The sequence below is a fragment of the Ambystoma mexicanum genome, chromosome 1q, assembly GCF_040938575.1.
Source record: "Ambystoma mexicanum isolate Mex_15411 chromosome 1q, UKY_AmexF1_1, whole genome shotgun sequence".
NCBI classification, from domain to species: domain Eukaryota; kingdom Metazoa; phylum Chordata; class Amphibia; order Caudata; family Ambystomatidae; genus Ambystoma; species Ambystoma mexicanum.
This window is the reverse complement of record NC_090922.1, coordinates 1,462,758,140-1,462,785,801: the sequence shown is the minus strand read 5'-3', so window position 1 is coordinate 1,462,785,801 and position 27,662 is coordinate 1,462,758,140. Positions and strand designations below refer to the sequence as shown.

At 52.1% G+C, this 27,662-nt stretch overlaps 1 protein-coding gene across 1 annotated transcript in view; it reads right to left on the bottom strand.

The window, feature by feature from the left end:
* Positions 1 to 27,662, bottom strand: part of UROD (uroporphyrinogen decarboxylase) — a 268,002-nt gene that overhangs the window by 44,699 nt on the left and 195,641 nt on the right. The window contains exon 8 of the mRNA XM_069642357.1: positions 19,995 to 20,095. Coding sequence (XP_069498458.1) covers positions 19,995 to 20,095 — 101 coding nt within the window. The remainder of the gene's footprint in view (positions 1 to 19,994; positions 20,096 to 27,662) is intronic.

Genomic DNA, 27,662 nt, shown 5'->3' with positions numbered 1-27,662 from the left:
AATTTCAAAGCTTGTGTTACGTTAAATCTGCACCACTTCGCTGCATTTCCATTTATAGTTTGCCATGTTGGTTTATTATGCGATTTGTGTACATTTCAAGTCCTCGCAATAAAAGTGCTATTTTCCCCCGGTTTTGGTTTCACGAGCCTGTAATTTACAATCCTGCACCAAGCCTAGCCCCGCCTTCTTTACTTTGGCCACTCTCCCGGAAGATATAGGTAGGGTCCCAGAGTACACACTTTCAGTAAATGCGCTCGCAGGGGAGTATGGGGGAGGGTGGGAGAACTCTCCAGTTCTGCATTTACAGCACTCCTATTTCTCCTATTCCCCTCTCCCACTCTTTGCCTCAGGTTACCGTTTCCTGCCATTTGCCATCCTTGGAGCCAATTTCACGCACACTTGAAAGGGAAATGTTCAGCTTGACCTTTACCGTTGCCCTTTCTCGCACATAACTTGGGGTCGTGTTCCCCAAATCCGGCGAGCTTCAGTGCTCAGACCCCCTCCCTCGGCCGCAGGAAGCACATGGGTGGCTGCACACGTGCCACACGAACCCTTCTCCGCTGCCAGCTTCCGCAGCAAACAGATGCACAGAATTATGCCAACAGCTTGCCACGCGGAGTCGTCTAGCAACATTACCATCAACCCCAGTCCTCCTGCCCGGATCCTGCAGGCGGCGGTGAACGGTGCTGCCAGAGAGCATGCAGCGAGGGTAGGCCATGTGTGCAGACAGAAGGCGAAGCTGGCACAGCCCGCCCACAGAGGGATGCGAGCAATGGCAGGAGTGTGCACGGCTTCCACAGGGCAGAGGCAGCAAAGCGTGCGTGTAGCAGGGCCTCAACATGATCTCAAGCCGGGGCCCTCCCTCCCGGCCTGGATTTCCGCATGAAAAGTCAAGTGTCAATACTGCCGTTTCCCATTAGATGGCGCCACCCCCTGGGGCATGGATAAAGACTTGCATTATTAGCGCATGGATAGGATGGGTATAGAAAAAGATGACACAGATACGCGCTCTACCCTAAATTAAAGTCCTTTGAATTGATAAATTAGATCCATGATATAGATAATATGGATTGGTTTTAATGGAATTGTCCACACAAAGTCAGCCGACACGTGTTTCGACCATAGGTCGTTCTCAAGGCAATAGTCGTGTAAATATGATTAAAGATGAAGCATGCATGTCGAGGTAAGTATCCTCCAATGTTCACAAATATGCTTTATAAATAAAAGGGCTGGATCCCTGGAATGTCTGGAGTAGATCTAAGGTATAGACTAGGCACACAGGTTTCTAGGGGCAATACACTAAACACTAATAAACATTCGCATCATACAAGTTCCAACGCGGGCTAATTCCCTATTGGCATTTATAAAGCAGAATCCTAGCTGGTAAGCAGAGCTAGGATGGGCAGGGGAGGGCTGCTGAGGGGGACGGAAGCATTCTGCTGCGAGGACCATTAAGCGAACAGGGAGATGTTCCCTCAAGGGTAGAATCTAAGTGTAAGATCAATGTGGGGGGTGGGAAAGTGGGGGGTAGCGCTGGTAATTGGTTAGAGACAAAGCGCCAATGAGAGGGAGGAAAAAGCAACAGTGCCATGTTGTTTCCTCTCTTGCAGTTTTGGATTCTGTGAGGAGTCAGAAATGAGAGGCAGACACAAAGTGGTAACGTTTTCAACACCAGACATCTTTATTGAAATACATGGGTTGAATAAAGGCCTCTCTGTCCCCACTATCCTAAAAAGAGTTTCCCTACCTAGGAAACTAAAAGAAAAGATCAGTCTGTCTTGTCGTCAAAAGGAAACTATCCATCCTTGGGTCCAAATGGTATCTGACCCTCACACCATAAATGAATAATCCGTGGTGTGTGATAAGTGTTTCTGTTTGGAGTAAGTAAAAATGTGTAAAGAACCCAATCGGAAAATCCAACGCATCTGAATCCGGGGTCTGGTTTCCCTTCCCAGGATTATTTCAGGTGGAATATTACGGGTGTTTCTCTCAAACAATGAGTAGATCAAATGGTTCCTTCTCACAACGCTTTGTTCAGGATGGCAATACGTATCTTTTCTTCTTCCATATGGGTTTAGATCTCGTGGTGTACTTCCCTGCCTGTTAGCTCTTCCATAAAGTCTTTTCCTTTCACAAGGTCTAGAGGATTTACCTGGTGTACTCCCCAAGCCAGGAATCCTCACCGCTGGGTCTCACAGATCCCCTAGTGTACTCCCCCTGGCAGGAATCCTCCCCTCTGGGTCTCACAGATCCCCCGGTGTACCCCCGTGCCAGGAATCCTCACCTCAACTCAGAGATCCCCCGGTGTACTCCCCGTGCCAGGAATCCTCCCCTCTGGGTCTCACAGATCCCCTGGTGTACTCCCCCTGCCAGGAATCATCACCTCTGGGTCTCACAGATCTCCTGGTGTACTCCCCCTGCCAGGAATCCTCCCCTCTGGGTCTCACAGATCCTCCGGTGTACTCCCCGTGCCAGGAATCCTCCCCTCTGGGTCTCACAGATCCTCCGGTGTACCCCCGTGCCAGGAATCCTCCCATCTGGGTCTCACAGATCCTCCGGTGTACGCCCCGTGCCAAGAATCCTCCCCTCTGGGTCTCACAGATCCCCCGGTGTACTCCCCCTGCCAGGAATCCTCACCTCTGGGTCTCACAGATCCCCTGGTATACTCCCATGCCAGGAATCCTCATCTCTGGGTTTCATAGATCTCCTGGTGTACTCCCCCTGCCAGGAATCCTCCCCTGTGGGTCTCACAGATCTCCTGGTGTACTCCCCTGCCAGGAATCCTCCCCTTTCCTTTCACAAGGTCTACAGGATTTAGCTGTTATACTCCCCTGCCAGGAATCCTCCCCTCTGGGTCTCACAAATCCCCCGGTGTACTCCCCTGCCAGGAATCCTCCCCTCTGGGTCTCACAGATCCCCTGGTGTACTCCCCTGCCAGGAATCCTCCCCTCTGGGTCTCACAGATCCCCTGGTGTACTCCCCTGCCAGGAATCCTCCCCTTTCCTTTCACAAGGTCTACAGGATTTAGCTGGTATACTCCACTGCCAGGAATCCTCACCTCTGGGTCTCACAGATCCCCTGGTGTACTCCCCTGCCAAGAATCCTCACCCATGGGTCTCACAGATCCCCTGGTGTACTCCCCTGCCAGGAATCCTCCCCTTTCCTTTCACAAGGTCTACAGGATGTACCTGGTATACTCCCCTGCCAGGAAACCTCACCCTGGGTCTCACAGATCCCCTGGTGTACCCCTGTGCCAGTAATCCTCACATCTGGGCTCACAGGTCCCCTGGTGTATCCCCCCCGTGCCAGGAATCCTTACCTCTGGGTCTCACAGGTCCCCTGGTATACTCCCCTGCCAGGAATCCTCCCCTATCATTTCACAAGTTCTAGAGGATTTACCTGGTGTACTCACCCACCAGGAATCTTCCCCTCTGGGTCTCACAGATCTACCGGTGTACTCCCTCACCAGGAATCCTTCCCTTTGGGTCTCACAGATCCCCTGGTGTACTCCCCTGCCAGGAATCCTCCCATCTGGGTCTCACAGATCCTCCGGTGTACTCCCCGTGCCAGGAATCCTCCCCTCTGGGTCTCACAGATCCCCTGGTGTACTCCCCTGCCAGGAATCCTCACCTCTGGGTCTCACAGATCACCTGGTGTACTCCCCTGCCAGGAATCCTCCCCTTTCCTTTCACAAGGTCTACAGGATTTACCTGGTATACTCCCCTGCCAGGAATCCTCCCCTCTGGGTCTCACAGATCCCCTGGTGTACTCCCCCTGCCAGGAATCCTCACCTCTGGGTCTCGCAGATCCCCTGGTGTACTCCTATGCCAGGAATCCTCCCCCCTGGGTCTCAGATCCCCCTGGTATACCCCGTGTCAGGAATCCTCCCCTCTGGGTGTCACAGATACCCTGGTATACTCACTGCCCGGAATCCTCCCCTCTGGGTCTCACAGATCCCCTGGTGTACTCCCCCTGCCAGGAATCCTCACCTCTGGGTCTCGCAGATCCCCTGGTGTACTCCTATGCCAGGAATCCTCCCCTCTGGGTCTCACAGATCCCCTGGTGTACCCCATGCCAGGAATCCTCCTCTCTGGGTCTCACAGATCCCCCCTGGTGTACCTCCGTGCCAGGAATCCTCCCCTCTGGGTCTCACAGATCCCCTGATGTACCCTATGCCAGGAATCCTCCCCTCAGGGTCTCACAGATTCCCTGGTGTACTCCCCTGCCAGGAATCCTCACCTCTGGGTCAAAGATCCCCTCATGTACTCCCTGGCAGGAATCCTCCACTCTGGGTCTCACAGATTCCCTGGTGTACTCTCCTGCCAAAAATCCTCCACACTGGGTCTCACAGATCCCCTGGTGTACTCCCATGCCAGGAATCCTCCCCTCTGGGTCTCACAGAGCCCCTGGTGTACTCTCCTGCCAAAAATCCTCCACACTGGGTCTCACAGATCCCCTGGTGTACTCCCATGCCAGGAATCCTCCCCTCTGGGTCTCACAGAGCCCCTGGTGTACTCTGTCAGGTATCTTTTCCCAAAATAACTTACGGCCTGATGGTTTCCGAAAAGGACGCCTTGCAACGCTTGCAGTGTTCTCTTCCCCTTCTGAGTCTTGCAGAACCCCTGGTATACTCCCATGCCCGGTATCTCTTAAGGCCAACTGCCTGATGGATTCTTTCACCAGGACTTCTTACAATATTCACAATGTTTCACAACACTTTTACTAGTGGCAATGCTTGTTCAACTTTCCCCAAATTGACCTCTCATACAAGGACACTTGAACAAAACTTGCCCTTCAATTTTAATTGGTCGGTATTCAAATGGCTTGCTTGTTTGTCCAAATGCCTGTCTGCAAGCCCCGGGACCTCCAATACTCAATGGCAAACTGACCAGTGACTTCTGACGTCTCGGGACAGTGGCACGCTGCTGCGGTGAAGCTGTGGCTTTTGGAAAGCCTCTCCGGCTTCGTTGACCCTCACTTAGCTCCAGCATTGACTTCGCTCTATTGGGCCGGTGCAACTGCAGGGCTCTCGATAGACGGTGCCCCCAACATCCTCGCTGTGGCTGCTGACCCTATGGCAGTACTTCCGAAGCACCAACACCACCTTTCCCGGTCTCCTGCCTCTCCGGGTAGGTGTAATCGTAATCATAAATTGGAGACACAGGGGTTCTCTGGGGTGGTGGTCGAAGTTCCTTACACAGAAGAATTGGATATAACAGTGGGGGGCAAAACATAAGAGCAGCACTGTTGTATTACGAACAATCCCCAATCAACTTGCTGGGGACAGACCTCCTCAGCAAGCTCAACATGACTATTTCTTTTACAAAAAGGGGGATAGTTTGCTCGACTCCCGGGATATGCCCATTACAAGTGATGTTGGTAGTACAAACACGAGCAGCAGCGCCAGAAGTATGCGGTATACCATTAAACCTAGACATGTTCATCCAGGGGTTAAAAACACTGGAACGGGTGGTCCCAGAATTGAAGCGCCTGGAGTGGAGGGTGCCTGCAGAATTTGTTTTCCGCCCCATAGCACGCCCAGAGATAGTGCCATGAACAGTGATGTCATTAGACTTACATGCAGAACAGGTCTCAGCACAGAGAATAGGACATACATGACTGCGAGTGCCGCACAGTGCTGTGCATCAATGCCAACATTGCACTGCGAGATTTAGCAGATGAAGACCTCTTCACAGATTCAGATAGTGATGGGGAAATAATAATGGAAATAGCAATCCCATGTGACATTATGATACAGACAAGACAGGTGCCAGTGCAGCTGATGGCATTGGTAAGCGCGTCAACCCTGTTTTTTGACAATGACATGAAATCAGTGCCAGTCGACCTGTGGACAACGGGTCCACATGACGTTGGGCTGTTGCATGAAGTGACACCAGTTAAGATAAAACTCAAACAAGGAGCATTATTGCCTAGGGTAAAAAAGTAGCCCCTATCCCTGGAAGCAGAAGAAGGGATAAAAGAAACAATCACTGCATTGTTAGCGCAGGGAATAATCGTACCATCAAATTCACCACGCAATACCTGTATCTCCCCCTTTAAAAAAGCAAAAGGTGGGGCTTGGAGGATGATCCAAGATCAACGCCCACTCAATGAAGTCATTCAAAAGGAGTTCCCATTGGTCCCCAATCCTGCATCAATTCTATGTAGCATCCCGAAAGATGCGCCTCGCTTCACAGTGGTCGATTTGTAGAACGCATTCTTCTCAGCACCACTCGCGGAAAAGCCTCGATATCTAACAGCATTTATGCTGGGAGGAAAAAGGTACGAACATTGTAGACTGCCCCAAGAGTACTGTGAAAGCCCAAGCATATTCAACGGGATTCTACACGAAGATCTAGGAAACGTGGTCACAGACAGCACAATTATTCAGTACATCGATGATTTGCTGATTTGTGGAACAAATGATGACGAGTGCAGTAAAGATTGTATCACACTTTTGACATTGTTGGCACACAAAGGTTACAAGGTGGATAAAGGAAAGTTACAATATTGTCAAGAAGTGTTGTACCTGGGACAACTAATCTCAAACGACGGTAAGAGAATCATACCAGACAGAGTGGCTGCTATTAGAGCAGTAAGCAGGCCAAAAACAGTGAAGGAAATGCAGAAATATCTCGGCATGTGTAACTGCTGCCAAGCATGGATATTACATTATGCAGCATGCACAAGGCCAGTACTGCAGGGACTCAAAGAAGCTCAAAGAGAAAACACAGAAATAAAATGGTCAGCAGAACTGGATGATGCCTTCACATTTAAAGAGCAAATTTCAAGCGCGCCAGTACTCGCAAACCCAGAGTATGAGCGCAAGTTTCATCTGTTCTCACATTGCAAAGGGGCACTCATGACAGCAGTACTGACACAAAAAACCTCTATAGGACACAAGCCACTGGCCTATTACAGTGGAACACTGGATGCAGTAATGCAAGGACACTTTGCTTGCGAGCAATCTCTCGCAGCCGCAGCATTCGCAATTCAGAAAAGTGCAACAATAGTGATGGGATGTTCCGTGACACTTCATAGAACATTCCCTATTCGCTAAATTGGAAAGGTCAAAAAGCACACTCATAACGCAGAGAGCCACAGCGTATGAAATAATTCTGTCCAGTGCAAACATACACATAGTGACATGCAAAAAACCCTGCAAGATTCATCACAGAACCATGCACAATGGAAGACATGCAAGTGCACGACTGTGCAACTTTCAGAGGTGAAGAGGGAGACACACCCACAGTAAGTGAAAACGCACTAGCTGAAGGAGAAATATATTTCATAGATGGATCAGCATCAGTAAACTCAGGGACAGGAGAAAAACACGTGGGAATAGGTGTTGTGAGACTGGAGGAAGCGGAATGTGAAGTGCTAGTACAGCAGCGATTACCAGCCCATTACTCAGCACAGGCTGCCAAACTGGTAGCACTTATTGCAGCCTTACATTCCGCCAAAGGGTGTGCTGTCACAATTTACACAGACTCAGCATACATGACTACCACAGTGCACGGGGGATTGGCCCGATGGGGGAGAAGGGGATTTCACAGGGCAGATGGGTCACCAGTGCAACACGCTCAAGGAATTGCTGAAGGAATTGATAGAAGCTTTGAAAGAGCCTACAATTGTAGCCATTGTGAAATGCCAGGCCCAAACAAACACACGATTTTCTCTCTTTGGGGAAATGCGGCAGCAGATGCTGCAGCCAAGGAGGCATCTTACCCAACGAAAGAAAGGACAGGTGAGTACTTGATACAGAAAAACGTAGAGGGAGATCTCCCGGACGGGTATAATACGATGCCCATATCACAAATATTAGAACTCCAAGATGGGGCAGCGAACGAGGAAAAAGATGTGGGAAAAAAAGAGGGTGTAGCCAGTCGCCCACAGACGACCTATGCCGTCAAAACAACACCGGTAAGGTGGTTATGCCCTGCTAGCTAATAGAAATAGCGTTCCAACAAATCCACTTTCCAGCCCACAATGCAAATGTTTCAATGTATAGGAGAAACCATGGCAACGGACGGGCCGCCCGCAACAAATAGTATTAGGGCAGACAGGAATGGGAATGTAAATTGTGGCCTGTTTGTATGCACGGTCATATTTTTTACACTAATGTTTGGACTAGTTCTATACTGGGCGGTCACATTCATATCTATCGATATGAATGAGGGGGAGGGAATGAAACCAACATGGGGAATGGAACCGAGATGATCAAAGAAGGAGCCTATCTAATATGGGACGGCTTTCAGCTCATATGGGGATATGACACTCACCCTGATCCTGAACAGCACCCAAATCATACTAGTAATAAGCTGACCCCACGTCCCACTTCCGCGTACAATGCCTCTGAATATAGTGTTTATGGTTTAAATGATCGTAATCCCTCCGTTTTATCATGGTTATATGATACCACCGCCACCCCCCTGTCAACAGCCCATCTGTCCATAGAATATGAATTCCCCACAAGCATACAGGAAGAAAATGCAGAAATGACTGAAAGGTTTTTTGCCCTATATGATGAATGGGAAAAGGGGGGGGGACGGGTGAACAGAGCACAACACTACAAGCAGCAAGGAATGCGAGAGGGGACCTCAAGAACAACAGAAGGAGGAAGGAGGTCGGGAGGAGGAAATATGACGAGTATTCCGGCCTGGGGGTGGACACAATAGAGGACCCTAGACACCCACATCAATCAAATAAGTGGTATGCGGATATGAGCTCCACCGCCAAGCAAACAGCCGAGAGCTGTTACGTGTGCTCTCCGATACCCCACGCCTCAGGCACACCCAAGGTACTACTGCCTCAAGAATTGCCCCTTGCAGATGCCCAGTCTATCCTTCATCTCACCCTATGTAGAATCAAGAACACCTTCCAGGCACCCACAGTATCTTTTGAAATGCTGCAAAACGAGAAGACATTCTATTCAAGACACAAAGGAGTGATATGCTTAAAAGAACTGTTCTTAGTGATTAAAGGAACATTATTTTCGGAGAACAAGTGGAAAGAGGAAGTAATAAACATGCAAAGCAGAAACGCTACGAGGATTGCCAGCAGAGAAACTGCAATGGGTCGAGAAAACATGCACACCTGTATGGACTGAGCACATCACAAAGCTAACCTCTGTGACAGCCATAGAAAAACCCTTCAAATTGCAAAAAGAAATCACATATGAACTATTCTTCCTTGGCGAGGGAAAAAACAACATGGGCACAAATAAGAACTGTAACAAAACGCTCATCATCCCCGACATGAAGAAAGGGACAGCTGCCCTCATGGACACCAACTGTTTCTGCGGTAAACAGGCATACCTGCACCTCCCACAATCCTGGAGGGGCACATGTTCTTTGGTGACGCTGCATTCCGCCCTGATGGTGGTTCCGGAGAGTCATATCGAAGGGGGAAATGGACTGCAAGCCATCCAAGTTCCAGAGCACATGCAACCAACGGAAGACACTCCAATGTATGCCCTAACCGCGGACAACATGCAAAGTCCGATGTTGAGAAAGCAGAGATCATCCAACTACATATCCAAAGCTTCCACAGAACTGTTGGCACAAATTCCTGACAGGTTCCGGCTATTTAACTCCGCTGAAACATTCTTTGCCTCCCTCGTCCCTAGTATCCAAGTGCGAGCCAATGCAAAATGGCTGCAAATAACACGCTGGGAGCTGATCCAACTGGCCAACAACACTGAAGAAGGATTCAACGTAATCAAGGTGGAGTTAAGGGCCCTACGGCTAATGACAATGTAGAACAGGTATGTCCTAGACCTGTTGACGGCAATGGATGGAGGTGTTTGCTGAAAAATCTGGATGCAGACAATGGAACCCCGTCACACGTTATCGCTGCAGTGCACAATCTGGGGGAGCGGATGAAGAAGGAAGGTGGAGTTGACCCGAGCTCTTGGTTTGATAGAACAAGTTACTTTCTTACCTGGTAACGTTCCTTCAATGGGATGGACCGACGACGTATTCCATATCTGTGACAGGTAATCACCACAGCTGTGCTGCTTCAGAACATTTTCGGCGTCTGCGTCCTGCGTCGATGACGTCGACACGCTGTCCTCGAGGGCCTCCGTCGAGCCGACATCACCGGATGTTATAAGTAGGACGCACGACGCCCGTAGCCTCAGTTATAGTTTTTTCGTCCGGAACGTGTGGCACCAATCTTCTGCCAGTATGACCACAGAAAGCCTTACGGAAACGTAAGCTGCAATCGCATAAGAAATTCTGTAGCGGGGCAGGTAGGGAGGGAGCAATATGGAATACGTCGTCAGACCATCCCATCGAAAGAATGTTACCAGGTAACAAAGTAACTTGTTCTTCGAGGGGATTGGGTCCCCCGACATATTCCACATCTATAACAGACTCCCAAGGCAGTACCAACGTATGAAGGAGGGAAAATAATTTAGAATATAGAAATTTAGAATGCCCAATTAAATTGCAGAGTAAAGGACCGCCTTGCCAAAGGCCAGATCCTGTCCATGGATAGAATCTAGGGAGTAGTGTCTTACAAGAGTATGGACCGAAGCCCATGTGGCTGCTTCACAGATGTTACAAATAGAAACACCCCTCGGCAGGGCAGTAGAGGTAGCCATACCCCTAGTAGAATGGGTCCGTAAGCTTACCGGAGGGTCCTTATCCGCCAAGCGGCAACATTCAGAAATTGCCAAGATAATCCATCTAGACAAAGTCTGCTTAGTAACAGCTTGTCCCAAACGCCTTCCAGCGTAACCTATGAAGAGCTGATCGTCCACTCTGACCCGGGAAAATGCGTGAAATATAGAAACCTAAAGCTCTCCTAGGATCCAACCTATGGAGCCTCTCCTCTTCCTTACCAGGATGCGGAGGAGGATAAAATGCTGGAATAATGACCTTCTGGCTTAAATGAAATTCCGAAACTTTCGGAAGAAAGGAAGGACGAACCCTAAGGACAACCCTGTCCTTATGAAACACTGAAGGGTAGCTTAACAGAAAGTGCCTGCAACTCACTCACTCGAGCGGAAGTAACCGCAACTAAAAATACAGTTTTAAGGGTTAACAGTCTCAAAGGACAAGAATGTAAAGGCTCAAATGGAGCACCCATAAGGAATTTTAGAACAAGGTTCAAATCCCAACCAGGCACCTGGAAAAGTGACGGTGGAAACACATTAGTGAGCCCTTTCAGAAACTGGGAAATTAAAAGGAAATTTTAAATAAGAACAGTCCTCAGACGAGCGCTTAAATATGGACAGCGCCACCAGGTAACCTTTAATGGTACCCAATTACAGGCCTTTGTGGGCTAAAGAAAGCAAAAAAAGACAGAACCACAGGAATGTCACATGAAAAAGGATCCACATTCTTAACCCTGCACCAGTCGCAGAACTTTCTCCAACGGCAACTGTACAGGGACTTTGTTGCAGGCCGTCTGGCCGAAAGCAACACCTCCATCACGTCTTCAGGGAGGTCCCAATCCTTATACCTCAACCCTTCAGAAGCCAAGCGTGAGGTTGAGGGATCTGACCTCTGGATGGAGAACCAGACCCCCCTCCCGTGAGAGCAGATCGTCTCGGTAGGGAAGACAGCGTGGAGGGCAGATGGGCAAGTCGGGAAGGTCCAGGTACCACGTTCTCCGGGCCCATGCTGGAGCAATGAGGATCATCCGGGAACCGAACCTCCGCAGCACTTGCAGGATGACGGGGACTGGAGGAAACGCGTACAGTAGTGGGAAGGACCACTACACCACGAACGCGTCCCCTAAGGCTCCTCTTGGAGGAAAATTCCCGCAAGCAAAACCTTTCGCACTTCCGGTTGACACTGGAGGCGAAGAGATCCACTTGTGGGGTCCCCCAAAGGGCGAAGATCTCCAGGAGAATCTCCGGAGCCAGTTCCCACTCGTGAGAGATCGCGCTCTGCCTGCTCAGAGCGTCCGCTGTCTCGTTTTCGTCTCCAGCCAGATGAACTGCCGAGATCGAAATTTCCTGCTGGATGGCCCAGAACCAGAGCTGCATCGCCTCCCTGCACAGAGGAAGTGACCCTGCCCCGCCCCCTTTTGTTGAGGTAGTGCATGGCCACTGTGTTGTCCGTCAGAATCAGGACATTCGTCCCTCGCACAGTCGGCAGAAAAGCCTTCAGGGCAAGCCTGACGGCCCTCAGCTCTAACAGATTGATATGGAGTCTGCACTCCGACGGAGACCAACGACCGCTGACTGTCAACTCATTGGCATGAGCATCCGATTGCCTTCTACGGCCTACCACAGAAGGTCCTGAGCGACCGAGGGCGGCACCTGAACAGGGTCTGACATTCTGCCAGAGGGCTGTGACCACTGCATCTTGAGAGCCCACTGAAGAGATCTCATCCGCAACCTGGCCTCTGGCACCAGAAGAATGCAGAATGCCATGAGGCCGAGCAACCTCGAACGCCGGGAGACTCTGGGCATGTTGAAACTTGTGCACCATCTGCAGATGTAATGAGCCCTCACCTGGGGAGGGAAACACTGCCCTAGGGATGTGTCGAGCACTGCTCCGTGTACTGGAGCTGCTGAGTTGCCGTCAAGTGGGACTACTTTAAGTTGAGGGAGAAGCCCAGCCTGTGAAGGGAGTGGCAGGTGACTGACAGATGATCCAGGACTTGCTCGGGAGAGCGTGCCCTGATCAACCAAGCGTCCAGGTAGGGGTAGACGTTGCCACCACCACCATGAGCTTGGTGAAAACCCTCGGGGCGGAGGTCAATCCGAACGGCAGGACCTGAAACTGAAAGTTGGAGTCGCCAACCGCGAACCTCAGGTACTTCTTGTGCTTGGGATGGATCGGCACATGAAAGTAAGCGTCCTTGAGGTCGAGACACACCAACCAGTCCTGAAGTTGAAGGGCCTGGAGGACTTGAGAGAGAGTAACCATCTTGAACTTGTCCTTCCTGAGGAGCTTGTTCAAACCACGCAAGTCCATGATGGGTCTCAATCCCCCGTCTTTCTTCGAAATAAAAAATAAGGGGAATACCATCCCTTGTTCCTCTCTGCTACAGGCATCAGTTCTATGGCGCCTTTCTCCAGCAGGGATTTGATTTCCTGCACAAGGAGCGGATCAGGACTCTTCAAAGAGAGATTCCCTGGTGGATTGTCGTGAGGCCTCTGCCGGAAAGGAAGACAGTAGCCGTGGGCTATGATCTCCAGAACCCACACATCTGAAGTAATGGCACGCCATTCTACAAGATGATGCGCCAGCCTTCCCCCCAACCGGCGAACCATGGGACATGGCCTCATGATGAGATGAAGCCGCTGCAGCAGTGCCTGAGGGTAAAGAGGCAACTGCCCGAGCGGCTCTGGCACCTCGAGTACCTTGTTTTACACCTCTGGCACTCCTACGGTGGCCCCTTTGACTTGCAGCCCCTCTCGATCTACCAAAGGAAGGGTAGTACCAAAAGGAACCTCCCCTCCACTGCTGTCCCCTAGGACAAAAAGGCAGAGGTTGGCGAACTGCAGCGCTCAACAACCTTGCTGCAGTTTGGAGGTCTGAAACATCTCAAGGCTCTCATCAGCCTTGCTGCCAAAAAGATGTTCACCATCACAGGGCATGATGAGAAGCCAGGCTTGCACATCGGGAGCAAACCCCGACTTCCGCAACCACGTAAATCTGCACATTACAGTGCTCGCCGCCATGGGCCGGCTGACACAATCTCCCACGTCCAGAACCGACTGAACGGATTCACACATGGCATCCTTGCCATCCTGAACAAGAGCAAGAAAGCCATCCCGTTCCTCCCCTTCAGGAATATTTTCAGCCGCCAAAGAGACAATTCCACAGAGTAGGAGTGAAACGTAGGAGTGAAACGTGCTAAGGCACACACAGAGTTGGCTGCCTGTAAAGCCATACCCCCTGAAGAAAACACTTTCTTCGCCCAGCCATCAAAACATTTGTCGTCCCTATGAGGAGGGATGGTAGGGTACAACGCCTGTTTTGCCTGGGCCGTAGCCGCCTGCACCACCAAACTCTCCGGAGTGGGGTGTGTAATCAAGTAGCTGGGGTCGCTACTGGCAGGACGGTATTTTTTTAAGACTTGCCCACTGCCGGGAGACTCTCCGGAGCAGTCCAAGTCGCAGCCACCCTTCTTTGCAAGGCCATATGGAATGGCAGTACCGGGTCAGTTGGTGGACCTTGGTCCACGATGTCTGTCAGGTCATCCTGCAGAAAATCTCCTGGTGGCGCAGACCACCCCAAGTATTCCGTGACTCTCGACATGAGGCGCCAGTACTAGGATTCAGCATGCGTACCCGGCTCAGGCCTGCCAAACTCAACCTCCAGGGAGGTGTCGAGACCACTGGCGTCGTGCAAAGACTGACGCAGGTCTTCTAACTGGCTATGACCCGACAATAGGTCATCAGGAACCTCAGGAACCATACCATCATCAGACCCTCCATCCACCTCAAAAACATAGTTAAGAGGCTGGAATAAATCCCTGGATGAGGGCACATGTTTGGACTTAGCCAGAGCCTTCCTCCTCTCCGGGGCACCTCCAAGAAATCCTCCTTGAAAGGCGTTGACGGAATCGGCGTCGAGCGTGGCGCCGATGGGTTCAACACAGGCCTCGAGGGCGGAGCCCCGAGCGTGTCCTTCGACAGCCTCGGCGTCAAAGGCGTCGACATCTTCTTTGAAGACCTCACAGGCTCCGACGGTCTTGATGGCGTCAGGGACCGGGACCTGGAGCGGGCATGGCTAGAGCGATCCACCTTGTCCGACCGGGACCTCGAAGGTTCCCGGTGATCGCGACGACCGCTCGAGCCCAAAGGCTTGCGGACAGTGTCTCTAGAACGTTCCCTGCCGGCGTCTTTCGACGGCGCGGACGGAACGGAGCCTTGCGACTGAAAAATCGCCATCATCTCCTTACGGAATGAATCCCATTCCGCAGGAGTGGAATGCTTGGTGGGACAAGCAACCCGCCGACAGGTGGAGTCCTCGAACGAGGACGGCGACCGATGACAGCGCTTCCGTGAGTGCCTCGAAGAGGCAGAGGAATGGCGGGACCCACTCCAGGATCGAGAACCCCTGGACTTATGCTGACGATGAAAAGAGTCGCCCCTCGAATCGTCAGTCGAAAGCCCAGTGGCTTTCGACTTCCGGGGCTTGGACACCTTACTGACAGAAACCGGGGCTTGGACACCTTACTGACAGAAAGATTCTTCTTACGCCCCCAGCAAGGCCTTCGAAGTTAATGACTGGCAATCGTCAGTGGTGTGGTCCTCACTGAGGCACCAGAGGCAGGCGTCGTGCAGGTCCGTCAACGACATCTTGGAACCACAGTCCCGACACTTCTTGAAACCCGGCCGCGGGGTAGAAGAAGATGAAGACATCATAAAAATACTGGTTCGAAGAACCGATAGAACAACTCAGAAGAACCGAGGCGTGCAGAGATCTCCAAAGTTAACCGGTTCGCTGAAAAAACAGAACTGAGGCTACGGGCGTCGGCTGTCCTACTTATAACATCCTTTGACTTCGGCTCGACGGAGGCCCTCGAGGACAGTATCGACGTCATTGACTCAGGACGCAGAAAAATTTCCGAAGCAGCACAGCTGTGGTGATTACCTGTCATAGTTATGGAATATGTCGGAGGACCCAATCCCCTCGAAACTTTTTTTCATGGGTACCATCCTGGCTTGGAATGACTGTCAAAGCTGATACCCATTATCGTGTTTTTGCCCCTGATATTTTGTGTGTGCACGCTAGGTTTTCGGTGCTGCGCAAACGCAGTTCCTAGTGGTACAATGATGATGGTGACAATAGGCATCCCTAGAGGAGCAGCGAAAATTATGCAGGGGGCACAAGAGCAAACAGGTGAGGATCCCGAACCCAAATATAGAATGGTGGCTTTATATTATGACAGGGACATAGTGGACAGGTTATACCACACAACGATAAAAGAACCCCTGGATGAATGGTACAAGGAAGTATGGGTAGACTTGGAGGGGGGTGGGGGATGTATATATATGTCCTGCACTCCGGATGAGTATGCTAGGGCGGGAGAGAGCCGATGGGTATGTAGAGCATGGATGCCCATCAAGGGGACACCAGCATGGGATGAAGCAGTAGCCAATGAGAAAGAACGTGAAAAGGTTGGGTGAGTTACAATATTCGTTACTTAAGTCTTTAGGACGCCCCAACCCCACATTGCTCCCCTACGTATGACTCGTCAGTGGCCCCCAATGCGCCTGGGCAACAGAGGCAGGGTGGCCGCGGATCGACACATGGGGCTGCACGGCTCACCTTATAGCATAACAGACTCCATTTTGTAATACACTTGGACTCCATTTTGAGCATACTGAACCCAGGCCTCTGTGGAACAGGCTGCCTGCAGAAGCTGCAGCTCACCCCCACTTGTCCGCGCACAGCGAGCCCTGCACTTCCCCCCAGCCTCTTCCCCATGGTAGCAACTAGATGCGAACAAGTAACAGAACAAACACTATCATTTACCTTCCACAGTAAATCATTGCCCTGGCGGTGACCTGACTTTTAGTTGGGGTCTGGGAAAGAACAAAGTCATCCCTATCAAGTATACCTCGACCCTGCGCAGACCCCCCCAAGCCCATGATATATGGTGCTCATGACCCCCCCCCCCTACCCTGTTCCGCCAGCTGAAGTGTTAAACATGAATGTTAAACCCCTGGGTCCCCCAGCCTTATCCAATGCTGCTAAACCTGTTGCTAAAAGGCTCATAACCCATAGTGCCAGTTGCTTGTGTTAATATGGTACGACCCCTGCCTACCCCAGAACATTTCCATGTAAGGGTGTCAAGCGTATGGACACTCGAATCCTCCTTGAAGTGACCAATGTTTGCTGCTAGTGTAAAACGATTAAAAGAACAATATATATAATGCTTGTGTATAGTATGAGAGTGTTGTGATATTTGTAGGTTATTAGAAGTTCTGAGCCACATCCGCTGTGGTTGAAATAGACAAATTCGTTGTTTCCCCAATCCTTGAGCCACAAATCCTAATTATGTGTTTAAAGGTGTGATGTGTCACTGAGACCCATGCATCCACCAACCAGGTTCTACCTCACGTTCTGTGTACATTTTCCCCCCCGCAGGATCAAAGCAAAAGAGTAATAAATGTTATATGATGTGACGTTAATTTAAAACATTTCATTGCATTGATTCAGTAAAAACGAGTATATGTGAATTATAGAAATGTGCCGCCCTTTACATAATGCCCCAAGCCCCCAGCCACTCGGCCCTGTAAGAGCATTCATGCTGTTCCGTGAACAGAGACCCGTGAAAAGTTACAAGGCCATCTCCCACTCCTTCTCGAGAGCGGCACATCTAACCCCCCCTCCTCCCCTCAAGGCTCGCCGTGGCTTGAAGATCCCCGGTATTCTGTTGTTGAAACAGTGCAGTTACACCTCCCTGCATTCCTGCTGGACCCGCACCAAGCGTTTACCTTCCCCTATGCCTCAGACGCCAAATGCCACCATAAAATCACTATGTGCCGCCCTGGCCAGGCCAAGAAGAATTACAACCCACACGACCCCAACTCCCACCATCTTTTGAGGTATTAGCTATGTGCCCCCTTCGACACAACGGTATTTCAGTTGACCCTAAGTTTAATGGGCCATAGAAACAGTTATTCACCTTTGTGCTAACATACCGTAAAACTATCACCCACTAACAGAATAGAATGACGAAGATAACCTAACCCGTGCCCCCTGACAAGACACCTGGGCCCATGAGATTGGATCCTTTGTTAATGCCAACTTTATGATGATGTATAAAGTTAGCCTCGTATTGCATATTGTTTTCCTGTGTCCCCTCCCTGGTACTAGATTGATTTGTTAAAGGATTTACATACCAGCTTGAAATAGACAGGTGTGATGAATGTGTATGAGTAGCCACAAGGGCAAGTTTTAGTATTGAAGTAGTGAATCTCCTGGGAAAGCTTGTGCCCTGGCAACTCACCCCGATGAGCCCGGCTGACCCAAGCACTCTGTGATGCCACCACGTGGGTCCCCGCCAATCATGGAGCACCGTTCCTGCAGCCAACATAGTAGCTAGTCGTCGCCATCCAATCCCCAAGACTATGTGGCCCCTATAGCTTAGCTCATGCATGACTTGTATTCGTAATATAAATGACTGTCTTTGCTATTGTCAGACAGAGCGCTCTCGGAGTTTGCAGAGTCCTTTGCATGCCATATATCGATTTAGGTAAAAGACTTTTAATCTCGACTGCACTTGGTCTCATTCCCTCCAGGGGTGTGTCCATCATTGACTCTCATTGGGGAGTGTTATATGCCTTTTGGGGAACGCTCACTTTCACACTGCTGCTGCCTATTCTGTGCAAGGGGGATGGGTGAGGGGGAGGAGGGCACCCGTTGGCCTGAATGTACATGTTCTGTTTCAGGGAATACTGCACGCCTGCTTCCAGTGTGCTTCCGGTTCTTGGTGAGGGAAGTTTTGATTATACCACCCAGCCATTAAAAGGTATCCAGTCTTTATATTGAACATTTATATAGAGAAACACACAGAGGATTTTATAATGAAAACCTGTATAACAAATGTATTTTTGTGTGGGTTAAAGTGGTAATTGTTGGGGGAATGTTTGGGGTAGGTTTTTAAGGGTGGTAGACAGGGGTATGGGGAGGGGACCACCGCCTGGACCCAACTCCCCAAAACCACCCCTCTCCACAAAAAATGCATCACTATTCAGGTTTTCGTTATAATATGCTCGATATGTGTGCTTGGGAGGCACCCCCTTGAAAGGGCTAGTAGGCCAACTACCTTCCTTCCTTCTGTTTTCTTCTGTCCTGAAATCTGTAAACAATGGTAAAGAATTCTGCACGCTTTATTCCACTGGCCTGAAACTCGGTATTCCATGTAACCTGACCATTTCTTACCCTTGGTAATGTGGCTGTGAAGCTCTCTCCTTGCGGGTGGGCTTCTGTGATCGCAAGTCTCACTTCCTAGGGCTGAAGTGGCAGCTACACATTTCCACACGGTTTTCAGCTGCACTGCTTGGTTAATCACTCTATGCCAGTTCTCTGTTCTTTTCACTTAAGGCCTTCAACATATAACCAACATTTTCTGTTCTCCCTATCTCCACATCCATTCCCAACAATGTTTTAGGAGTGATATTTTTAAACGTGCCATTATTTTTATCAGAGCATACTATTTGAGCACTCATTCATTCAATGACATATGATATGATACTTTACTTATATAGCACCTATAGACAATGTTTTTCAAAGCGCTTCACGACAAGGGAGGGACCAAAGGAAAATACAAAACATTCTTACAGGTCATGAACAACAAGAATGTGAAATTAACTACCGTACTTGGCCTAACGACATTTCAGATAGTGCAAGAGCTAAGACACAGATAGGAAGGAAATGGGTACAGACAGGCGACTGCCATACTAGGCCTGACGACATTTCTGGTAGAGCCGGAGAATTACACGAGGTGAGGGAGAGAAGAGGAGGGAGGGGAACAAAACAAGCGACTATCGTACTAGGCCTGACGACATTTCAGATAGTGCTGGAGGGGAAGGGAGGATAACAAGTAAGGGGGGGGGAGAGGAGACAGACATTTGTTACTATCATACTAGGTCCTAGGACAATGCCGATAGAATAAGTGCAGAGAAAAAAGTAGGTGGGGGGGGAAGAGACAGAAGAAGGGAAAGGAAGAGGAGAAGAGAACAGAATAAAAACAGTGAAAAGAGCAGAGAAGCAGAGGGGAGGGCGAAAAAACGTTCAAACTGCAATGTTCAACCAGTGGGTCTGCATCACTGTTCTCATCGAGGCTGTTCCTGGTATCTACAACACGATGTTAGAAAGATGAAAATACAACTGCACTGATCCAGTCCACACACTACCTGTGTGTGTATTATGGGGCAAGCATGATATACTGCAGTCTTTGCTATACAGCATTTTGTGTTTGCAACTTTCCTGAACTTGGTACAGGGAGCATGGGCTGACACCCCAGACAGCATGCCCCTACTAAAAAGTTAGTCCCCAAAATCTCCTTACCGAGCCACCTTTGGGCTGATCGTCCAGTCCAGCCCCACAACCTCGTAGTCTGACTGGGAGAGCTCATCCAGGGCATAGTGTGCATCCTTGGCAAACACAATCTGTGGGAACAAGAGAAAGGATCACGGGGTTAGAAGCACACCCAATGCGGCCATGACACATTGAGGGGCTTACGGAACCCATGCATTATTCTGGACAAGCCGCAGTTGCTAAATACATGAACCCACATCGTTATGGTTCACGGTCAGCATGCAGTCAGTAAGCCAACATCACGTTTCCTTTGTGAGGCTCCATAAGCTTTCCATCCATTTATTCAATGTAAATGCAGGAAGGGTATTTGTGCACAAGTCAGGCAATCTCTACCACAGATTTAGGAGACAGGGTGAGTGGCGCAGGTGAAAGGCTGACGGAGCTTGGTTTGCGATCGATTAGAAAGGAATGATGAGATCCATTTTAGAGCAGAGTCTCGGATGCCTAGTGTGTGAAGCCGATCCATCAGAATTGGGTGGTCAATGGTGTCAAAAGCAGCAGATAGATCGAGCATGTGAGTGCAGCGCATCCTTCAGAGTCAGCTGTTCTTTTTAGATTGTCCCAGATGGACACAAGAGCGGATTCAGTTCCTCAAAGGGGTCTGAAACCAGATTGGGTGGGCTTCTATGAAAAGGCCAAGTTTAAGCAGTGCGGACAATGACGCAGCCGTTGGAGAGGAGCCTGTAGTTTGAAGGAAGGAGAGGGGCGAGAGAGGCCTTTTTGAGAAGGGGTTTGACATGAGGTTTGAAGGCTTTCAAGATGATACCAGATGAGCAAGAATTGTTAATGTCTCGAGCACTATTGCCAGCACATCTTGTAGTTAGGATTTCTTTTTAAAGTGTAGCAGGACCAGGGTCTTCAGCGGAGCCCGAGGGCCGGCTTAGTGCTGAGATTTTCAGGATGTCGGAGTGGGAGATCGGTGTGAACGAGGAGAGGACAGGCCAGGGTGGTATAGGACAAGGAGGGGGTGCAGGGTATCCAAAGCTAGTTTGGCGAGGATGAGGCAGTGTCTCCCCATAGCGATGTTGTGAAAGTGGTCAGATAGTGTGTCGCAGACAGCTTGGGAGTGTGGCGAGTGAGCAGTTGAGCAGCTCAGGGTCTTGAAGTCAGTAATGATTTCGTATAGGTCCCTGCTCGGGTTATTGGAGTTAGAAATCGGGTTTCCATAGAAAGTATTTTTGTCTTTTGTTATTTCGGTCAGTTAGGCCCTATTTAATCTTGCACAAGCGATTTTGTTTTAAGATGTGGGATTTGTCCTCCAAGTTCGCTCTAGGCGTTGTTTGATGGTTTAAAGGGATTTGAGGGAGGGTGTGTATGACTTCGGGATGGCGGCTGATCTCTGAACGGTGCGTATAGTCGGCGTGAGGGGGTGAGGTGCTGGTAAGCCAAGGATCGAAAAGGTCGATTGAGGTGTATCCTCCCTGTGGTGGGAGGCATGTTTACAAAGAATTGGCCAGATATGTGTTTATGATTACTTTATTGCAGAGAGGTACTGCTGGGCAATGGATAGAGGTGGGGATGGGTGTGCGGGGTGGGGCAGGGGGCCAGAGAAGGATGCACAGAGGAGAAGGAACAAGTTACTTACCTGTAACTGTTGTTCTCCAGCATGGGTCTGGCATGGATTCACATGCTCATGAATATTCCCCGTCGTCAGGCTGGGAATCCTCGGTAAAGAAAAAACCAGTATCAGTTTCGTTTCTGATCTGTCTTTCGTAGTAATAACCAATCACTGGTCTCTGCGTCATACTGACCACAGCCAATAACTGCCCTCTACCTAAGCACCGCCTCTGGCAGCCATCTTCAGATTTGGAAGCACGTGAAGTGGCAGTATGACCAAGTGAAGAGCCGCAGAGGGGTAGGCGGGAGGGTTCGCATGTGAATCCATGCCAGACCCATGCTGGAGAACAACAGTTACAGGTAAGTAACTTGTTCCTTCTCCAGCATGGGGTCTGGCATGGATTCACATGCTCATGAATAAAGAATACATAGCAGTACACACATGCACAACCACGGGAGGTGGCAAAGGCTCAACATTAAGCATCACATAAACTCAACATTAAGCATCTTACCTCCTCACCAGGCTCACCTCAGGCGAACAGGTTGCGCAGCACTGCTTGGCCGACCCTGGACTCCTCCCTGGAATCCCGGTCGACGCAGTAGAATTTCGTGAAGGTGTGCGTCGACCTCCACGTAGCAGCCCTGCATATGTCCAGCAGGGGCACACCAGATAGGAACGCCGTGGTAGCTGCGATCGCTCTGGTGGAATGGGCTCTCGGACGGCCAGGCAGCGGTCGGTTTGCCAACCGATGACAGTACATGATACAGCCGGAGAGCCATCTGGAAATGGAAGCCTTCGAGAGAGCCTTCCCCTGATTGACAGGTCCAAAGTTCACAAAGAGTTGTGACGTCTTCCGAAAACACTTCGTGCGGTCTACGTAGAACTTCAGCGCTCTAGCCACATCCAGCGAGTGCAAAGTCCTCTCAGCCGGCGACGAAGGCGACGGGAAGAACACAGGCAACACCAAGGGTTCGTTGAGATGGAAGTCCGACGGCACCTTGGGCATGAAGGAGGGGTGCGTCCTGAGCACTACCCTCGTGTCGTGGAAAGTCAAGTACGGGGCCTTGCAGGAAAGGGCCTGGATCTCTCCCACTCGTCGTGCGGAGGTGATGGCCACAAGAAAAGCTGTTTTCCACGATAGAAACTTCAACGGGGCCGAGTGCAGAGGCTCGAACGGAGGTCCCATGAGCTTGGTCAGCACCACGTTGAGCTCCCACGCCGGGGCCGGGGCCTTCACCGGCGGGAACGATCTGAACAGTCCCTTCATGAACTCTTTCACCAGACGATGAGACCACAAGGACGTCCGCCCCGTGGTTCTGGTGTATCGGGAGATCGCAGCAAGATGAATCTTGATGGACGCGTGTGCCAGACCAGCTTTGGCCAGCGTCAGCAGGTACGGCAGTACTTGGGGAGCCGTAATCCGTAGAGGGTTAATCTTCTGTGCGTGGCACCAGACAGAGAACCTCTTCCATTTGTGTCCGTAGCATTTAAGAGTCGAGGACGCCCTGGCCTTTGCAAGAACCTCTCTGCAATCGGCCGGTATGTCGTATCCTCCAAACTCTAGCGCTGCAGGAGCCAGGCCTGCAAGTTCAGCGACTTCGGGTCGTGGTGGAGGATGGCGCCTCCTTCCCTGGAGAGTAGATCCGCGTCCGCCGGCAGCTTGATCGGCGGGGACGCTGACAAGTCCAGAAGGTCCGGGAACCATATCTGCCTCGGCCACGCAGGTGCGACGAGGATCATCCTGCACCGTGACCTCTTGAGCTGGTTGACGAGCCGGATTAGCAGAGGCAAGGGAGGGAACGCGTAGAGGAACAGGCCCTCCCAGGGGAACGAGAAAGCATCGCCCATGCTCCTCGTCTGGGGAAACCTGCTGGCGAACCTCCGGCACTTGGTGTTCGTTGCCATCGCGAACAGGTCGATCTGGGGTGTGCCCCACCGTCGGAAGAGGCGATCCACCAGATCCTGCCGTAGTTCCCACTCGTGGCACGAGCGCAGCTCCCTGCTGAGTGAGTCGGCGATGGTGTTTTTTATCCCTGCCAGATGAAACGGCACCAGAAAAATCCCTTGGGCGACGGCCCAATGCCACAGGTCCTGCGCCTCCTTGGACAGCGCTGGGGACCTGGTTCCGCCCTGTTTCCTGATGTAAAACATGGTGGTGGTGTTGTCGGTGAAGATCCTCACCACCTTGCCCTTGAGGGACGGAAGGAAGGACCTGAGGGCCCAAAACACTGCACGGAGCTCCAGGACGTTGATATGCAGGGACTTCTCCGTCGGGAGCCAGAGTCCCCTTGCGTGCAGATTTTCGGTGTGCGCTCCCCACCCTTCCAGGGAGGCATCCGTGGTCACAGTCTCCTGGTGGGCTGGGGTCTGGAAGTCCATGCCCGCCGTCAGATGCGCGCGGGTGCCCCACCACCGTATCGCTCGTCGGAAACTCTCGTCGAGCTTGATCCTTTCCTCGAAGCTGCCCGTCATCTGGATCCAGCGCGCATCCAGGAATTTTTGCAACGGGCGCATCCGGAGCCTGCACATGGGAATGAGGTAGATGCAGGAAGACATCATCCCGAGGAGGGACTTGATGGACCTCACCTTGGCCGCGTCGGCCACCAACATCCGTTGCACCTTGCCCAAGATGGTCCTGGTCCTCTCCTCCGACGGGGAGGCCAGAAGGGACACTGTGTCGAGCCTCGCTCCCAGAAACAGTGCGACTTGCGCGGGCACCAGGTGGGATTTGGCGTAGTTCACGGAGAATCCCAGGTCCGTGAGGAGTTGGACGGTCCTTGCCGTGTGGACCACGGCGAGCTCCCTCGTCTTGGCGCGGATGAGCCAGTCGTCCAGGTAGGGGTAGACGTGAATCCCCTCGCGGCGCAGCTGCGCCGCCACCGGTGCGAGGCACTTGGTGAATACCCTGGGTGCCGACCGTAGTCCGAAGGGAAGGGCTTTGAACTGGTAATGACGCCCTTGGACCACGAATCTGAGGAATTTTCGGTGCCCCTTTAGGATGGGAATGTGGAAGTAGGCATCCTCCAAATCCAACGATGATAGGAAGTCTCCTTCCTCCAGCTGACCCAGGACGTGCTGGAGGGCGACCATCCGGAACTTCTGCGCCTTGATGAACTTGTTCAGACGTCGCAGGTCTAGGATGGGGCGCCATCCTCCCGTCTTCTTCTTCACGAGGAAGTATCGCGAGTAGACTCCGGAGCCCCGAAGCCTCTTTGGGACGAGTTCGATGGCGCCCTTTCTGAGCATCGCCTTTACCTCCAGGAGAAGTTGAGGGACGTGAAGTTCTTTCCTGGCCACGGGGGGGACGCGCGGGCACCTTCTTTGAAACTCGAGCGCGTGGCCCCGGGCCAGGGCGTCCAGCACCCAACGGTCGGTGGAGATGGACTCCCACACGCTGACGAAGCCCGCCAGCCGGCCTCCCACCGGGGTGCTTCGGTGGGGGCCCGACCCCACGGCCGGTTCAATCCTGCTTGGACGCGGCCTTGCCGCCTTGACCTCCTTGGCGACGACGGCGGGGTCCGCTAGACTTGCCTCGTCCTCTGTAGGCCTCTTGCGACGACGAGCGGGCCGCTTGACGGTAGGAAGCGAAACCGCCGCCGGAACCTTTGGAGGCGCCCTTGCCTCCGCCGCTCCGAAAGGGCGTTCGTCGTTGCTGCAGGACTCCAAGGGCCCTGGCCGTCTCAGTATCCGCCTTGATGGCCTGAAGGGAATCGTCCACTGTCTTCCCAAACAGGTTGTTCCCGTCGAAGGGCATGTCCAGGACTCTGGTCTGGACGTCCTGCCGAAAGTCTGTAGCTTTGAGCCATCCACGACGTCGAAGGCAAACGCCGTTGCCCAGCTGGCGGAACCCAGTGTCGGCGATGTCCGTCGCCACGGTGATGGCGTGGTCCGACGCCACCTCACCTTCCTGCAGGATCTCAAGGGCCTCCGCCCTCTTGTCGTCCGGCAGAAAATCCAGCAGGGGAGCTATCTTGTACCAGAGCTCCCTGTCGTAGCGGGCCAAGATAGCCAAGGCGTTGGCCGCTTTAATCGTCGTCGCTGCCGACGAGATGACTCTACGTCCCATAGCATCCAATTTCTTTCCCTCGCCGTCCGGCGGGGAAGTTGATGTGGAGGCCGCACCCCCCCCCCGCTTTCTTCCTGGCTGCCGCGGAGACGACGGAGTCCGGGGTAGGCTGCGCCCGGAGGCATAGGGGGGCCGTGTCCGGGACCCGGTACTTTTTCTCGTACCGGTCTCTTCTAGCTGGCGTCGTGGAAGGGTTCTTGAGGAGGGAAAGGCCCTCATCCCAAATGTCGTCCAACAGAGGCACTGCGAGGACCGTCTTCCTCTTGGCCTCGCGCCGCTGATAAAGGAAGCCTTCCTTTTTCTTCTCCTCAGGGCAGAGTTGGAAAAGCTCGGAAGCCCTGGAGATCATGGAGTGGAAAGATCCGATCTCGTCGGGCGGAGAAGCCCTGGTGGGAGGCGACGACGGAAAATCCTCGTCGTATGCCTCGTCGTCCGTACCCGTCGCTGCCGTGTCAGTCCCCGTATCATCCCCTCGGGTGGACGGGGAGGAGGGCTGGACGGGGCGCGACGGTTGAAAAGGAGGTGGTGGATGGATCCTTCTTTTCTTGGTAGGGGGAACACCAGAAGGTCCCGGTACTGGATCCCCCGATGGGAGAGGTTCCTCCGTCGGTAACGGTAGCCTCGTCCTTATCTCGGAGCATAAGGACTGTATGGCCAACAAAATGGCCGCCGAGTTGTCTTGCGGCGCTGGCAGAGGGGAATCCGACGGGCGAGCAGGGGCCCCGTCGGTATCCTCGACGATGTCGTCGTCACCTGCGTCGGGGGTCCATTCCGGCGGGCTGGCCTTCTTCCACGCCTAGGCCGTGGCTTAAGACCTCGATCAGCTCCTCTTCTGAGGTTGAGGCCGAATCTACGACGACGCCCTGCCCCCCCTTCTTCTTCCCCACGGAGGGTTTCACGGGGGTCCTATCGATGGGCACAAAGGAAGACTCCCTCCGCGGAGGCAGGGAGATTCTGGGCCCTGAGGTCGCCACCACTGGTGTAGCCACCACAGGCTGAGCCAGGGCCGCCGCGACCGTTTCGATAGAGGGCTTGGTCGGATGGATCAAGGCCTTCACCACCTTAGGTGCGCTCACCGCCTTATCCTTGAGGGAGGGGGCACTGCCACGCTCCTCCTCTGCCTTAGAGCTCGACCGGGGCCTCTCCAGGAGCTTCGCCGGGTGCTCGGCCTTCCTCTTACCCGACCCAGAGCGTTGGCTCGTGGTTGATGGTGCCGGGGAGGGTGCGCCCTGCCTGGCGCCCGTAGAGCCCGACCGTTCGGCGCTCCCGGTGCCAGCGGACTCGCGGTGCTTGGCCTTATGTTGGGCCCCCGTCGCCGGGGCGCCCTCAAAGGTCTTAGAAGACCGCTCGGATTTCTTCTTCTCGCCAGACGGGCTCTTACCCTCCAGCCAGTTGGCGAGACGTTGATGGCGGTCCTTCATGGTCCGTTCCGACATGTTGCCGCAAAACGCACAGTCCTTCTCCACGTGCGTCTTGTCCTCATGAAGGCAGTAAAGGCAGAAAGAGTGTTCGTCCTCCTTGAAGACGTTCTGCAGCTGGCATCCAGGGCAGACCCTGAACAGCTTTCCGGGCGTCGAGCTTCCCTTCTCCTGGGCCATCTCCGAGACCGGGCCTGAGAAGCTTCTGGAGTCCTCCGAAGCGTAGCTCGACGAAATCTTCACCCTTGAGGGGCACAGATGAATCCGACACGGGTCCCCGTTGATCGGATGTAGGATCGGTGGAGCTTGAGGCTCTTTTGACCGAAAGAATCGAAGTTTTTTTGTGAAAAAGCGCGAAAAAAGCACTAACGCTCGAGAGCAATAGCACGAGGATCCCAACACATGAACGTGCGGTAAAAATCTGAAGATGGCTGCCAGAGGCGGTGCTTAGGTAGAGGGCAGTCATTGGCTGTGGTCAGTATGACGCAGAGACCAGTGATTGGCTATTACTACGAAAGACAGATCAGAAACGAAACTGATACTGGTTTTTTCTTTACCGAGGATTCCCAGCCTGACGACGGGGAATATTCATGAGC